The 17,229-nt window shown below is 41.2% G+C and overlaps 1 protein-coding gene across 1 annotated transcript in view; it reads left to right on the top strand.

The window, feature by feature from the left end:
- Positions 1–17,229, top strand: part of COG5 (component of oligomeric golgi complex 5) — a 296,023-nt gene that overhangs the window by 5,864 nt on the left and 272,930 nt on the right. The window contains exons 4-5 of the mRNA XM_034766634.1: positions 10,659–10,713; positions 10,805–10,874. Coding sequence (XP_034622525.1) covers positions 10,659–10,713; positions 10,805–10,874 — 125 coding nt within the window. The remainder of the gene's footprint in view (positions 1–10,658; positions 10,714–10,804; positions 10,875–17,229) is intronic.

Raw genomic sequence — 17,229 nt, 5'->3', positions numbered from 1 at the left:
AAATTGCTAAACACTTCTCCTGAGCTCAGCAGTGTCAACCCTTAAAATGCTAGTGTTTTCTAAATTGCCAGGGAAACGAATGCTTAGGAAGATGGTTTGTACTCCACATTCAAATGATTGAAGTGGGCAAGTGTTGATAGTCTGATTAATGGACTGATAAACATCCCCCAGTCACATTCCTCACCTAAAAAGAAGAACAGGAGTACTTGTGGCACCTTAGAGACTAACAAATTTATTAGAGCATAAGCTTTCGTGGACTACAGCCCACTTCTTGCGCATACAGACTAACACGGCTGCTACTCTAAATTCCTCACCTAGTAGAAGTTTGTCCCCAGTTGAACTTAAATGCCCTAAAACCACGCTTGGTTTTGAAGGCACTCTACTCTTATTGGGAAGTCTTAACAATAGAACTTGCTTGGAGACTTCGCTCTACGATGGCAAAGTTCTTTAAACATTAATTCAGCCTTGAACCACCCCATTCAGTATATATAATAAGTTACCCACATTTTGAAACTCATGAAAATAAAGTACGAAGAGGTTAAATGGCTTGTTCGAGTTGTACAGTGTGTCTGTTTCAAAACTGGCATCAGAGTTTGGGTTGCCCAACTCCAGTCCTGTGCTCTAACCCCTGGTTCATGCTGCCTTCTTTTGAATTCAATGTCTGTCTTACAAACTATAACCAGTAATAGCAATTGCATCCTTCTTTATAGTACTATATGCTGCTCTCTTTGACTCTGTTGCTGGAATTGTGTTCATAAAGATTGTTCTAATTTATTCCCCCTTCCCACCCTCTCATTTAGTGAGAAACTGTGCATTAGTTCTTGCATGTCAGTATTCCCAAAGCTGCACATCCTCCTGCTCCTGGGGCACTGAATTCGTACCCACTTGGGTGTCTAACCTGAGTGGTCATGTGTGTAGGCGTGCCTTAGGTATAGATTCATAGGATGTAGATATTAAGACACCAAAATGGGGCCAGATACTTGGGTAATGGGAGTGGAGAGCAAATTCTGATTTTACATTTTTTTTAAAGGTACAAACCTTAAATTCCCAAAGTTAAGGTTTTACTTTTTTTAACATTTTACCTCCTCCCCCTCCCTGCCAATGAAATAAAAATTTTATCAGTCAACCCACCTGAAATTTAAGTTTTCTCCTTCATCTACATAGAGACCTTTTTTTAAAAAAAGCTGGGGCTTTTTGGTCTTTGTCGGGGTTGGGATTATACAGCATATTTGAGGGATGTTAGTAAAGTACTTTAATTTTAAACAGTTAAAAAAATCTTTGTCAGTCTGGAAAGTGGCTTGGCTTAGGGACTTCAAATTTGTTTAATTTTAATTGGCCTTAATGAGAACTGTTGCTTGTGGTTATTCTTAATTACTCAATCTAGATTTCATTATAGAATTAAAATCTTTAACAATATAATCTCTCTCCATGAATTGCAATAGCTGCTTTGGATCACATGAAGAAAGCCTAGCCTGAAAGATACCCTGGGGATATCCTAATAAGCTCTGGTATAGGTGAAAGGCACTGCATAGAGGCACTATAGACTAGTGGACTCAGCAGAGGGCAAAAAGCCAGAAGCTTCTAAATTCTATTCTCAGCGCTTCTACCCTGTATAGCCTTAATAATTAAGGCTTGTGGTTTTTGTCCACTGATTTTTGCAGAGCGGTGCAAAAATTAGTTATGCCTAATGGTCTCCCTGTAAGATAGGGAAGTAACTCATTGTCCACAAAAGTTGAATGATTTGTCCAAGGCATTACAGCAAGTCTGTATCAGAGTAGAATCTTGACTGTCATTCCCTATACTCTAGTCTGGATCACATTACATCCCATGGAAATTCATTTAGGCAAGACTGTGAACCTCTCCATGTCTCTGTTTTAAATTTTTGTTTGTTTTTCCCTACACTTTTCTTCGTATCCTACCTCTACTACCTTCCAGAGCACATGGATGGTAAAACCTAGGAAACAATGTGCAGCTTGACAAGTGGTATGGTTCGATGGGGTGGACTGGATTGAGCTAGTGGGGGGAGAGAAATTTTAGCCATGCAAAAACTGAAAGGCCTAATTTGGCCACCTCACAGCTTCCAAGCAAATACACTAACATTACACTGAGGTATTTTTTCCCCTATTGCCACAAAACATTAAATTCCTGAATAAAAACATGTAAGGTGGAGTTAGGGTTGCAAATACCTTTTTTAAGAAGAAAACTTTAATAGACTAATGTTTAAAAGGTGAGAGAGCCAGAATTCAAAGGTGGCTCATAGATTTAGGTGGCACCCTATGTGCAAGCATGATGGGGTTGTAATTTTTTTCCCCCCAAGTGTGGTTTTCAGTGTCTGAGCATAAGGCATGTGCAGGTAGCACCTGTCCATTATAGTGAAAAGGTAGAGTTGGAAGGTGTGTTATGGGCATATTGGGGTATCATTCTAAGAGGGGAGAGTTAAGATTACATGAACATTTACCTTAATTCTGTATTTCCTGGTTCAAAAGCGTGAGTTTTGCTGAACTCTGAAGGGGCATAGGCTATCACTGCTAAACTCTGCATTAACTAAATCTTTTGCAATTTAATTTCCTCCCTTTTTATTTATTTTTTTAAGCAGAAAGAGAAATGCTTGTTGGTAGGAATTAATGGTCCTTTAGGCAGTTACTGTTCTCACCTAGACTTATAGTTAATGTGCTACTGAGGCTAGGTAATAATCAGAAGACCTAGCTTTTATATAGTGCTTTTCATCAATAGATTTAAAAGAACTTTACATCATTATCCCAATTTTACAGATGGGAAAACTGAGGCACAGAGAGGTGACGTGACTTGCCCAGGGTCACCCAGCAGACTGGTAGCAGAGCTAGGAATAGTCCTAGTCAGTGGTCTTTCCACTAGGAGACCAGAGTTAAAAAATAAAAATATGTGGAGATATACTTATCTCATAGCGCTGGACGGGACCTTGAAAGGTTATCAAGTCCAGTCTCCTGCCTTCATTAGCAGGACCTAGTACTGTCCCTGACAGTTTGTTTGTTTGTTTGTTTGTTTGCCCCAGATCCCTCAGTGGCCCCCTCAAGGATTGAACTCACAACCCTGGGTTTAGCAGGCCAATGCTCAAACCACTAAGCAGTGTGATTCCCTAAGTGTGCCTTCCCCTTCCTTCTACCCGTCTACATTTTGTTACAGTAGAATGCGGTAATTGTTGTCCTTTGAAATGTTTTCATTGTGTAGTTGCTAACGTGTCCGGTGAGAGGAATCTCATCCATGGTTTGTCCTAAAATCTTGACAGTTTTATTACATGGTTGTTAAAGTAACTCTAACCACATGAGAGAGACACATACACCAGTCTTCTTTCTCCATCTCCTGCCCCACCACTTTTTTGCAACATGCAGCCCCACCGCCACCATCCCCAGGCCCCTCTCCCCTTCTCATCCTGTTAAGCCATTAGATGGCACTGTAGAAGCCATTAACATGTAAGCAGCTGCTCCTTGCTGTCTCCTGCCCTATTCTCCTGCATACACACATCGCAGACAGCAGCTTAGTGGAAGGTCACATGTTACCTTGGTTATATTGCCTGAGATGCAAACTTAACACCATCAATTTGGGCTTGAATAGGGACTGGGAGTGGCTGGCTCACTACAAATGCAATTTTCCCTCTCTTGGTATTGATACCTCCTCATCAATTATTGGGAGTGGACTACATCCACCCTGACTAAATTGGCCTTCAACATTGGTTCTCCACTTGTAAGGAAACTCCCTTCTCTGCATGTGCCAATATAGATTTATGCCTGTATCTGTAATTTTCACTCCATGCATCTGAAGAAGTGGTTTTTTTACCCATGGAAGCTTTTGCCCAAATAAATCTGTTAGTCTTTAAGGTGCCACCGGACTCCTCTTTGTTTTTGTGGATACAGACTAACACGGCTACCCCTCTGATACTAAGAGAATGTATGGCTATCCGATCTGATGATGTCGTGGTATGTTCTCAATGTGGCTGTATAGTCCGATCCATGAGGATCAAAATTGTGAACAGTTGTCAACACAGGAATGTGCAGGCTCCCAGTAAGGAGCTGGCATGCGGCTTGTTCCTTTTTTGATCATTTTTTCACCTCTGCCTTCCTCAAAGTGTTTACAACCTTTATTGGCAGTTGCTCTCTGTTCAGATCTGTCTGTGGCTGTCTAAAGTTATCAATATTTATGTTGCATGAGCTGAGATTCTGCTTATGGGTGTTTTTGAAGTGTTTTCATTGACCATACCTGCATTTTCTGAATGTCAGCTTGCATAAAAAACTTTTTTCAGGAGTCTATCATTGTCCATTCTGATTACATGTCTCAAAGTGATTGTTTCAGGTCATGTCAACGGCTCCATTGCTGTCAGTGGATGCTGCCATTTCCCTCCCCAGTGCTGGAGAGTATCAAGCAAACCTGTTCCCTGCTCGTCACCCCAGTCTCAGCAGTGTGTTGTTGGTGTATGCTCTGAGTATGCCTGTTCCAAGTTTCCCACCAAGTGCCATCTCCCTCCCCAGACCCTGGCTCACATGGGGTGGCAGGGATGGAGGATCACACTTCTGTAGATGAGCAGTGGGTCTCCCAGAATTTGGCATCCTTGATCAGGGAGCAGGGCTCAGACATGTCTAGGTGGCAGGGAACCTCAGCTCACATGGAGGGGGTAGGGAGAAGGGTTAGACTCCCCAAGGTAAAGAAGCCCCCTCCAGAACCTGGTTCACATGAGGGGGGCATGGAAATGTGGTGTCACACCCCTGTAGATGGACTGGGGCCCTCAAAATAGTGATGCACGCACACACACACATGGGAGAGGACTGTTGGACAGACACGTGCCGTGGCCCATGTGATCCTTCCCCTCTCCCTGCAACCTCTCCTCCTATTCCCATCTACTCTTCCACCCCTTATTACCCTCCTTCCCAGCAAGCATTTGCTTTTGTCGTTTATTTTCTAAAACTACAACAACCAATTGTTTCAATGCCTTCTGAATACAGTATTTTGCTATGCTCAGATTAAGTTTCCCCAAAATAAAAATCCCCCCTTTTTAAGGGCAGATTGGAGCATTATGCCTGTTATTTAACTTCTACCCTGGATTTGAACTTTTAGTGCTTGAACTTGATGACAGTCATGTACTCTCAGAGCCTCCCATCTTCTATGATATAGAGGTAGTTTTCCAAATAGTTAGCCCTCTGCACATGCTCAGTGTCATCTATTAGGCATGTAAATCTTAGTGTGCCTAACTGGAGAATATCAGTGTGGAAGGCTACTGAGTAACAAAATGGTGGGAAATGCCAATGATCTTGAAGAGCCTGGTTACTTTAGAATAACTCCATCCAGGTACTGACCTTTAGGGTGACCAGATGTCCTGATTTTATAGGGACAGTCCCGATTCTTGGGCCTTTTTCTTATATAGGCTCTATTGTCCCCCACCCCGTCCCGATATTTCATACTTGCTGTCTGGTCACCCTACTGACCTTGAAGGAAAACACTGTTGTACTCTAAATTGAGCAAGAGCTGAGATAGCAAAGACTGGTGATATGACCAAGAGGAAGCTGAGGAATGACCCCAAATGTAAGTGTAGAGAATCTAGGCAAATACTTGAACACAGCCTGATGAAGTGCCCCCTGTTAACATCATGTTCTCCTGAACAGCTATTCAAGATAAGTGACAACACCAGGTCTTGGCTGTGGCTTTGAAGCGACAAGTGGTGGTGGTGATGATGATGAACTAAAGAAACTCTTTTTCAATACTATTTAGTTTGATTTCCTCCAAAAGGGTGGTGAGTGCCATGCACTCTGTTGGGGTAACCATTGAGCATTTCAGACCCTGGTATGATGATCTGAGCCCTGGTTTGATCTCTATCTGTGGGGAGGGGGGTGGGAAGTCAGAATGTGCAACATTTCAGAAAAGCTGTTTTTGATGGAGTCTGCATCTTGGGGATCCCAAATTTGGATTACTGACCGTATCTTTTGCCCCTTTAAGGCACACCACATTTCAAGGCAAGCCGATTAACCATATGGATTTTAGACCACTTAGAACAGTCGAGCTTTAAACAGAAAGCTGATCTTAACTATAGCAGAACTGTTGCTCTACTGTAATAAATGTTACAGGTCTTTGAACATCCCAGTCATCAAGTCAATTTAGAACTTCTCAATTCATGAAGGAGAGAAGAGTTGACATGTTTATACAACATATGAGGATTCATTTGTAAACAAAGACTAAAAAAGTGTGAAGATTTACTATTTGTGAACAGTAAGAGCATCCCTGTGAGATGGAGGGTGGCTGGCAGATTTAAGGTTGTTTGTTAAAATGTGTAATATTGTATTTTATGTTTATACAGTTAAGTAGTTTGAGTTGGGAGTACTTGAATATTCCTCTACATCCTTTTCAGTTCATTCTGATTATTTCTTTTTGTACTGCAATGTAAAGATAAATGTTAAGTAAAAAGCTTAAGTTGGCAGTTTCTGTTTGAACTTCTTTGTTTTGCTTTGGCTTTAAAATAATAATAATAATAAACTATTGGGCTAATAAGGTGCTACAGAGCTGTGGTTTTTGTGGAACTTTCGAACTCAGTAGGAGAACTAGGAATTCATGAACATCCCCATCTCTGCCACCATATTGGAGGAACTGCGACAGACCAGCATCATCTTTCTTTGCCAATTCTGCAGAGTTTTGGTCCTGGTTTATCCTTACCTTGCAATACACTGTGAATTATACAAGTGCTGAAGAATGCTTGGCTTCTGTCAGTTTACACTGGTCTATGGTGGAAGTTTATACTGTACTATCTAGATTGGGGTGGGCAAAGTGCGGCCCGCGGGCTGGATCTGGTCTGCCAGCCATTTTAATCCAGCCCTTGAGCTCCTGCTGGGGAACAGGGTCTGGGGCTTGCCCTGCTCTGGCACTCCAGCCAGACAATAGGGTCAGGGGCCACTCCATGCAGCTCCCGGAAGCAGCGGTATGGCCACCCTCCGGCTCCTACGCATAGGGGCAGCTAGGGGGCTCTGCTCTGCACACTTCCCTTGCCCCAAGCGCTGCCCTGGCAGCTCCCATTGGCTGGGAACTGTGGCCAATGGGAGCTGCAGGGGTGGTGCCTGGCTACACCTTCATGTAGGAACTGAAGAAGGGACATGCCGCTGCTTCTGGGAGCTGCTTGAGGTAAGCATTGCCCAGAGCCTGCACCCCTGAGTCTCCCCCTGTACCCCAACCCCCTACCGCAACCCTGATCCCCCTCCAAACCCTTCGATTCCAGCCCGGAGCACCGTCCTGCACCCCAAACTTCTCATCCCCAGCCCCACCCCAGAGTTCACACCCCTAGCTGGAGTGCCCGCCCGGAGCCCTCTACCGCACCCTGAACTCACTGAACTACCGCAAAATCAGTACTTGGTCCTGCTAGTGAAGGCAGGAGGCTGGACTCGATGACCTTTGGGGGGGGAGGGATAGCTCAGTGGTTTGAGCATTGGCCTGCTAAACCCAGGGTTGTGCGTTCAGTCCTTGAGGGGGCCACTTGGGGATCTGGGGCAAAATCAGTATTTGGTCCTGCTAGTGAAGGCAGGGGGCTGGACTCAATGACCTTTCAAGGTCCCTTCCAGTTCTAGGAGATGGGATATCTCCATTAATTTCTAATTTCATTTCTTTTTTTTCCGGTCCCACTCCTGGAGCCTGTACCCCCAACTGGAGCCCTCACCCCCTCCTGCTCCCCAACCCCAATTTTGTGAGCATTCAAGGCCCGCCATACAATTTTTATTCCCTGATGTGGCCCTCAGGCCAAAAAGTTTACCCACCCCTGCTTTATATCCTGCCTGACACTAAAAATATATATACACACACACACACACACAAAATACTGAGGATTAATGTCCTGCTGCTAAATTATTCCATAATCTTTTCTTGTTTTGAAGAGGGTATAAACTACACATCTGCAAACAAGAATTTTTTATTTGCCCTCTTAAAAGAAACAGCTAAAATGGCTATCTAACATGTTAGTAAAAATATATCCCTGTGTGGCCTTTTTCTGGTAATTTCTGTAGCCAACTTAACAGGAGCTCATAGTGGTATTGTTGACTTACGCTTAACTAAAGCAGCCTGAACCTGGGCATTTATGCTTCAGTTCTTCGTTCTTGTTTGATTGGATTTTCGGTTCCTCTTATGCATCGGCTTCTCTGAATTAATGATTTTTGTAGGTTGTCTGTATTCTTGCCAATGCCAAGTGAGTTCTGCCTTTGTACGTGTCTTGTCTCTTACCATTGCTCAAACATGCGTATTGGTTACATGGCAAATCTGTATGCTAAGCATGACAAGTTCAAAACCCCAGACTCCCACAGTTGTGTTCTAACTGTGTTATCTGAATAGCCGTGCTGGGCATCAAACTGTGTTCTTGGAGTGCAGCAGACTATAAATGCTGATTTTGTTCAGAACTGAAAATATGTTGAGTCACGGTGCCGTGGATATGACTTCTTTCTTTGTCGTTTGAAGCTGTTGTTACTTTAAAGCATCAGTAAACTTATTTTGCCCTTTATGGTTTCATGTCTAGAAGGATTTATAATTTGATTTTCAGCAAGGTTCAGATGGAGATATCTTTACTCACATTGAATAGCACCGTATTCTATATAGATTCTTGTACCGCACTTCTCACCGTAGTATCAGAGCACCTTCCAGTAGTGTATTAAGCAATATGACTACACTTCTGTCACGTGTTGTTTGTGCTCTCATCCTCTCCTTAGGGGGAAGAAACATATGCAGTGGACTGTCTTGTTCTGCAAGGTGGTTTTTTAAAAGGTTGCTATGTATTAGAGAAGGCAAGGTCAAAGAAATGCACCTTGCACTTAGAGCAGTAGGTGGTGAGGTTTGCGATCCTCTTTAGTTCCGGGAGGAGTTCATTCCATGGTCTCGGACCAGCCCCAGAGAAATTTCTGTCTCCTACCCAGACAAACTTTGCTCTTATTGTAGAGTTCAGTTGTTCTAGAGGAGTGTAGTTGTTGATGACTGTCTTCATCCCAGAGATTTAAGGGGTCTTTTAGATACTCTGGCCCAAGCCAGGGAGTGCCCTGAAGATAAGGATTGAGACCTTGAACTTGACTGTTTTCTATGGGAAGCCAGTGTAGACAGTAGAGGACAGGTCTGATGTGTTTGTGGTAGCCTCTGTTGCTGAGGAGATGCCCTGCAGTATTCTGTAGTAGTTGGAGTTTTCTGAGTGCTGACGACTTCATGTCATATGGCATTGCTGTAACCTAGCCAAGAATAGTGGAATGTGCAAATAACTGAGGCCAGGCCATTGTCTGCCGGGATGGGATGGATCCCCTCTAGCCAACCAAAGGTGAAAGAGCCTTACTTGCTGATGTAGCTATTGAGAGCTTAGTATTACGAAGAATCCAAGGGTATTCTTGAACCACGGACCGAATTCACTAATCGTGGATGTGTTACTCCTGGGGGAATTCTGCGCCAAAAAAATAAAAAATTCTGCACGCAATATTTGAACATTCTGCATATTTTGTCAAAATAACAATATAATGCCAGTTACAATTAGTTTGATAATTTATTTCAAAATATCTGTCAGCAAGTATGTCTGTTACAATACAGACCAAAAAAAAAAAAAGATTCTGGTCATTTGTTTTTTTGACAAATAGATTCCTTATGAGGCATGTTAATACAGAACTTTGTGTAACTTATTTAAATTACAATACAGAACTGTATTTCCTGCACCTGTCAGAAGCAGCATAGGCTTGGGGGAGTCAGGGGTAACGGAAAAGGTGAGGGAGAGGGAAGGAGCCTCGGAGAGAACCTGGAAGCTGTTGGGTATGAGGTTTTTCTTGGGGGGCGGGTGGGATTGTTAAGGGTGTTGGGAAGCCTCCCCCTTTCAGGCCCTGGCTGATCCCAAGCCTCTCCCATTTAGTCAGGCACTTCTGCCCCTGTTCCAGCACCCTTCATTCCCCTGGGTCTCTGCAGCCTCCCTCCCTCAACCCCGGGCTCATCGCTGTCACCCCACTAGCTCCTGAGCCCATGCTCCAGTCTGTCCCCCCACTAGTCATTCTGAACCCCAGTCTGTGCCCCCCCCAAGCAGCCCTGTGTGCCCCACTTTGTCCTAACCTGGCTCCGTGGGCAGGTGCTGTGATGAACTTCTCCTGCTGCGGGAATTCTGCACTACTGGGCATAGAATTTTGTATTTCCCCTCATAAAAAACATTTTGCCTAAGAAGTGCTGCAGTTCTGCCTTTTGCCCACCAGAGCCTGCTGTGATGTTAGAACAGCCAACTGTGTTCATGCCAGCTGTTCTGGTGCCACAGCATCCTCTGGTGGGCAAAAGGCTGAACTGCAGCACTTCTTAGGCAAAATGTTTTTTATGTGTGGAAATACAAAATTATGCAAGATAGATGAATTATGCGCATCCGTGGATGCGCAGAATTCCCCCAGGAGTAATGTGTATCTTCATCTAAAGGTAGTCCCACTGATTTTCTTGGGACTTACTTGTGACTAAAAAGCTTCAGGATCTGGCCCTAAATTGTGTATAATAGATTAATACATTTAAATAACCTACTAGTTGACTTATGATCTGTACAGTGTATTTCTAAATATACAGTGTTTCACTTTATATAAAAAGATGTATTGGAAGTGGGAAAATTACAACTTTATGTCAGATGAGTTATGCTCTAATTGACTGTATGTAAAATGCCTTTCTTTTTACAGGTGTCCTTCAAATGATGCAGACTAGAATTAGTGCTCTACAAAGTACTGTTGACAGGTATGTCTTTCATTATGTGATGAAAAGTATTTATCAATTCTGAACTTTTCCACTATATTACATTTCTAAAAAGTATTTCCTTTCTTAATAGAATAAGAGCCAAAATCATTGATCCATACAACAAAATAGTGTCTCGCACAGCACAGCTGGCAAAGCTTCAGGTAAATTACATTATAAATTTACCTTATTTTAGCTTTATTTTTCAAAATAATTATTTTGCTTCCAGATTTCTTAAACTGTTCAAAAAAAAAAAAAAGTTAAATCACGTACCATATGAAGAAAAACATCTTGGTAGAGACTTCAATTCCTCAATGAACTTAAATCCTTGTAATGCATTGGTGCAACTATTTATGGGTTAAAAGGGCAATGCTTCATTTTGCAAGGCAAAATTCAGTTTCCTTACTGTGAAAAGTAGGAGACCAAAGTTGGTAGTAATTAGATTAGTGTAGTGGGGGCGATGGGGGATGGAAGGGGAGAGTCAACTCTTCTAGAGTCTGCTGACCCACAAGTGAAACCAACTATGCTTTTTTAGAAACAGTATTTCCCCTCAGAGAGCCAATACCTCTTCCTTTCATGTTCTCTTAAACCCCATGTTGTTCATTTAATTGATTTAAAAAATTGTTTCCTTTAGCCTCATCCCTGTTTTCGGGAGTAATATAGAAAATATAACCTCTCCCATTCTCATCTTGCAGTTGCTGCCACTTTCTAATTCTGAAGGTCAGTGCTAGAGGAGTTGTAAAGACAGCGAAAATAAGCAATCAGATTTGTTATGGAGATATGCCATAGTTAATATTAGGGCTGTCAAGCGATTAAAAAAAGTAATTGCAATTAAACAATAATAGAATACCCTTTATTTAAATATTTGTGGATGTTTTCTACATGTTCAAATATATTGATTTCACTTACAACACAGAATATAAAGTGTACAGTGCTCACTTTTTATATTTATTTCTGATAAATATTTGCACTGTAAAAAACACAAGAAATAGTATTTTTCAATTCACCTAATACAAGTACTGTAGTGCAATCTCTTTATCATGAAAGTTGAACTTACAAATGTAGAATTACATACAAATAAAACTGCATTAAAAATAAAACAATATAAAACTTTAGAGCCTACAAGTCCACTCAGTCCTATTTCTTGTTCAGCCAGTCGCTCAGACAAACAAGCTTGTTTATATTTACAGACGATAATGCTGCCCACATCTTGTTCAAAATGTCACCTGAAAGTGAGAACAGGCGTTTGCATGACACTGTTGTAGCTGGCGTCACAAGATATTTAAATGCCAGATGCACTAAAAGATTCATATATCCTTTCATGCTTCAACCACCATTCCAGAGGATAAGTGTCCACGCTGATGATGGGGAAAACAGTCCAAAGCAGTGCAGACCAACACATGTTAATTTTCATCATCTGAGTCAGATGCCACCAGGAGAAGGTTGATTTGCCTTTTTTTTTTGGTGGTTTGGGTTCTGTAGTTTTCGCATCGGAGTGTTGCTTTTTTAAGACTTCTGAAAGCATGCTCCACACTTCCTCCCTCTCAGATTTTGGAAGGCACTTCAGATTCTTAAACCTTGGGTTGAGAGCTGTATCTATCTAGAAATCTCACATTGGTCCTTTTTGCGTTTTGTCAGATCTGCAGCGAAAGTGTTCTTAAAATGAACACCATGTGCTGAGTCATCATTCGAGACTACTATCACATGAAATATAAGGCAGGATGCGGATAAAATAGAGCCAGAGACATACAGTTCTTTCCCAAGGAGTTCAGTCACAAATTTAATTAACACATTATTTTTAAACTAGCATCATCAGCATGGAAGCATGTCCTTTGGAATGGTGGCCGAAGCGTGAAGGGGCATACAAATGTTTTGCATATTTGGCACGTAAATACCTTGCAGTGCCGGCTACAAAAGTATCATGCAAATGCCTGTTCTCACTTTCTGGTGACACTGTAAATAAGAAGTGGGCAGCATTATCTCCCATAAATGTAAACAAACTTGTTTGTCTTAGCGATTGGCTGAATGAGAAGTAGGACTGAGTGGACTAGTAGGCTGTAAAGTTTTGCATTGTTTTGTTTTTGAGTGCAGTTATGTAACAAAAATCTACATTTGTAAGTTGCACTTTCATGATAGGGATTGCACTATAGTACTTGTATGAAATGAATTGAAAAATACTTATTTCTTATGTTTATCATTTACAGTACAAATATTTGTAATAAAAAATAATAATATGAAGTGAGCAGTGTACACTTTGTATTCTGTGTTGTATTTGAAAACAAAATATATTTGAAAATGTAAAAAAACATCCTAAAATATTTAATAAATTTCAATTGGTATTCTATCATTTAACAATGCGAGTAAAACTGCAATTAATCGCAATTAATTTTTTTGAGTTAATCATGTGAGTTAACTGCCATTAATTGACAGCCCTAGTTAATATATATTGAAGGACAGCATAATAGGGTGGGTGGCTCATTTTAATGCTGAAGGTGTATCTGTTTAGATGGATGGTGTATATTAATTTGGGCTGAAGGTGGGTGCGGATACAAGGGCAGAGTACAGGTTGTTTGGTCTCCTGTACCTCTATTTCCTTATGTTTGATATCAAACTTTATGTTTTGGTATTGTTCTGTTGAGGTTATTTCTCCCTTAATGCAATTGCAATTTAATGAAGAGTTTGGGGGAATAATTTATTTAATATAGGGATGGCCAAAGTGCAGCCAATTGTACTAAATGTTGCCCACACAGTTATCTTCATCTTTAATACATAAGTGAAACCTGCAGAGAATATAGGTATTGGTGAAGAGAGAGGGACTAGAAGGAAACTCTTTTTAGTAGATGTTAAACACCTTAACAATGGGTTTTTATAATAGTGAAAAATTGTACAGTAGAACTTGGAGAGAGGTGCTGCCATGTGCAAATGCAGCTTATAGTTTGAAAACACAAAACCCTGAAAGGTAAATGAACTATTGTTAAATATTTGAGTTTCTGTTTCTGCACATTTACAGTAGCTTCGGTGCATGAACTAGGAATGTATCTGTAAAACTAGAGATTTACTTGTGTTATGGATGCTGTTATCCCCTTTGCTTTTTCTTCCTGTCCATTTGTAGCTTTTTGTCATCTCCAATATTATTATGAACTGCACTTTCGAGTTTCAAATTGATAAGTGTCTGATTTTTAGCTAAGCAAACAGCACTACAGTTGAGGTTTCAATCCTTTTGGAATTGCATCAGAATGACTTTGCTAAATCACAGAATGTTTAAGGGCTTGTTTCTACTACTGTTACTCGTATTAAGTAGTACTTTACTTTGCAAGTAGTCCCATTGATTTCTATGAGACTACTCTTAGAGGGAGGTATTACTCAGCCTGCATAGGTCTGGATTCTGCTATTCTTAAGTGTTTTAAAGCAGTGGTTCTCAAACTATTGTACTGGTGATCCCTTTCACATAGCAAGCCTCTGAGTGTGACACCCTCCCCCCTTATAAATTAAAAACACTTCTTTATATATTTAACACCATTATAAATGCTGGAGGCAAAACGGGGTTTGGGGTGGAGGCTGACAGCTCATGACCCCCATGTAATAACCTCGCGACCCCCTGAGGGGTCCTGACCCCCAGTTTGAGAACCCCTGTTTTAAAGTATAAAGACCTCTTTATAAACACTCCCTTCATGACATCATTGTCAAACTTCTAACCTCTCTGCTTTGTTGCTGTGGTATACTTTGTCTTGCTCTGCCCCCACAATTCCCGGGGCTTTAGCAGAATCACAAAGCATGCTTCCTCCTTTACATCATAAAATCCTCTTCTGAGCATGGTCTTAGTCTTGCCTTTGCATATCACAAGCTAAAGGGGATTAACAGTTAAAATATGCGGATGAGGTACATGTAGCTTAGAAAGAAAAGTGCAAAGAAAATGACCTACCTAACCAAACATTTCCACAGCTCCTTTGAACAAGCACACATTTATAAACTGATAAACTGCATATAGTATGAATTTTACATTTTATATAGAAAACAAGACAAAAATTAGAACCATTTCTGTACTTAGTTCTCCAGTAAAGAACACACAAACTAAATAAATTTGTTCTAAAGACAAGAAGGTGGTGGACACAATAAAACTGGGAACATGGCAGAACACTTAAGAAAAGTCAGATATTCTGATTGCTCATAGGGCTGTGTCTTGCACTGGAACAGCTATAGGCAAATCTCTGATTACTGAGGAAGGTCTTGGTTAAAAAATATGAAAGCATTTAGTATTTAAATACTGCTCAAGAGGTTAGAAAATAAGAGGTTCTTGGATTTTTTTTTAATCCTTAACCACAGCAGCTAATGCCTCTCTATTAGTATGTTGGTACAGGAACAGTTCCAGGAAGAAAGAATCTTTTTTTGCTTTCAGTTGAACTAGTCAGTCCAAATATTTGGAGACCTCAATATCTTATATATTATTTGAACATGGTCAATCAGATGTTCTTTACGTGTGAAGTACTTGTTCTGCCTTTAAATTTCAGCATATAAATATAATATAATCCATAGAAAATATGAATAAAAAGAATATAGCAATTCATTTATTTGTACTCAAACCACTGAACTACATAGCTGTTAATTAAGATTTTTCTTCACTGAAATCCCCAAATATATAACCTAGTAGAACTCCCATTTTAATCAGTGTAAAAAGAATAAATACCTTTTAAAATATTAACAGTTATTAACTTGGGTAAAACAAAACACTGTCAAAGGAAAGGTGTAGGAGAAATCAGTGTAAAATTGCTTTTGTAAAATTATACATTGTAGCTGCAATGTTTACATATTTGTCATTCTTAAGAATTCTTTTCTCTGACCTAAAATTTGGCATAAGTAATCATAATAGGGAGAATATTTTATCAAAATTAGGATAACCATTATTGTAGGTGGTTTATTTTCAGCCTACTCCAGAACTAATACTTTTTCACGTTTTCTTTTTTTTTTCTCTTATATCTAAATATAACTTTTTCCATTACTTATTTTTTCAGTCTGATAATTCATTGTGGGATCAATTGCTATACCTGTTTGTGTGTGTGTGTGAGAGAGAGAGAGAAATAGTGAATAATAAGTAAGGCTGCGAGTCTGTCACGGATTCTGTGACTTCCCGTGACCTCTGCAGCGGCTGATCCTGGCTCAGGGACTACCCAAGCCATGCAGCCCCTGGGCCAGCAGCAGCAGTTTGGGTGTGTGGAAGGGGGCTCAGGGCTAGGGACAGGGGGTTGGAGGTGTGTGAGGGTGCTTACTTGGGCTGGGGGGCTCCCCTGCCCCACTGGCATGGCCCTGCAGCTCCTAGGCGGCGGAGGGGCCAGTGGGGGAGGGTCTTTGTGCTGCCCGTGCCCGCAGGCCCCATCCCCGTAGCTCCCATTGGCTGCGGTTCCCGGCCAATGGGAACTGTGGCAGCCAGCGCTTGTAGCAGGAGCAGCGGGGCCCCTTCTCTGATCCTTCTGCTGCCTAGAAGCTTCAGGGATGCGGAGTCAGGTAGGAAGCCCCTGCCAGCCCCGCCAACCCTTCTCCCCAGCACCAGCAGGGGTCCCACTCCTGGTCTATGTGCCGCCCCCTCCCGAGCACCAGCGGTGTCACAGGTCATCTCACCCTGCACCCGCAGCGCCCCTGCACTGTCCCCCTCCCCGCCCCCCGAACACCTGCAGTCACCCACCCAACTTTCAGTCCTGGCAGGTTTTTTTAGTAAAACTCATGGACAGGTCATGGGCCTGTGAATTTTTGTTTACTGCCCGTGACCTGTCCATGAGTTTTACTAAAAATGCCCATGACTAAAACGTAGCCTTAATAAGTTCATAAAAATGAAATAGGCTTTTAGTACGCAATATAAGCAATCTTCTAAAGATTGATATTTTCTGATCTTAGGGTTCACATCTGGCTGAATTTTTCTGTGGATGTTCAGTTTTAGTTAAGTCAAAAAGCAAAATATTGGCACCACACTGTACTTTTGAAGCACATTATAGTCTACAAAGCTGCTATTTCATTTCTGTTGCTGAAATTTAGTTCATAGACTGTAAAATATAGAAATATGTGATTAATATTTTTCTAATTAAAGAAGCAAATTAAATGAATTACAAACATTTAGTAAGTTACAGTAGTATGATCCCCACATGACTTCCATTATCATTAAAGGGAGTCATGTGGGGAAGTCCTCTGGCAACACTGAAAAAAAATTACTCTTCAAGACGTGTGGTGCCAAAAGCGATGAGGTTTACTGTGTTTTCAATCGCCTGGGTTCAAGTGGGGCATCCCTTTCATTTTCTTCTTGTTGTGTCTAGATGTTGAAGGATACTAAACTGAAAATATCTTTGCTTTTGTCACTTTGTGCTAGCATCCAGAGTGGGGAGTGACTAACCAGCAGTACTTTGGATTTTCTCTTACATGATGCATTCATTTGTGTGGGTGTATGTATCTATGTATATGTACTTGCATGTTTGATTTCCAAAGAAATTAAATAAACTTCAATTTACGAAACATTATGTACTCTGCAGTGTTGTC

The sequence above is a fragment of the Trachemys scripta genome, chromosome 1 (genome assembly GCF_013100865.1).
Source record: "Trachemys scripta elegans isolate TJP31775 chromosome 1, CAS_Tse_1.0, whole genome shotgun sequence".
Classification (NCBI taxonomy): Eukaryota; Metazoa; Chordata; order Testudines; family Emydidae; genus Trachemys; species Trachemys scripta.
The sequence above is the reverse complement of the archived record's forward strand: the minus strand, read 5'-3'. Positions and strand labels throughout refer to the sequence as shown.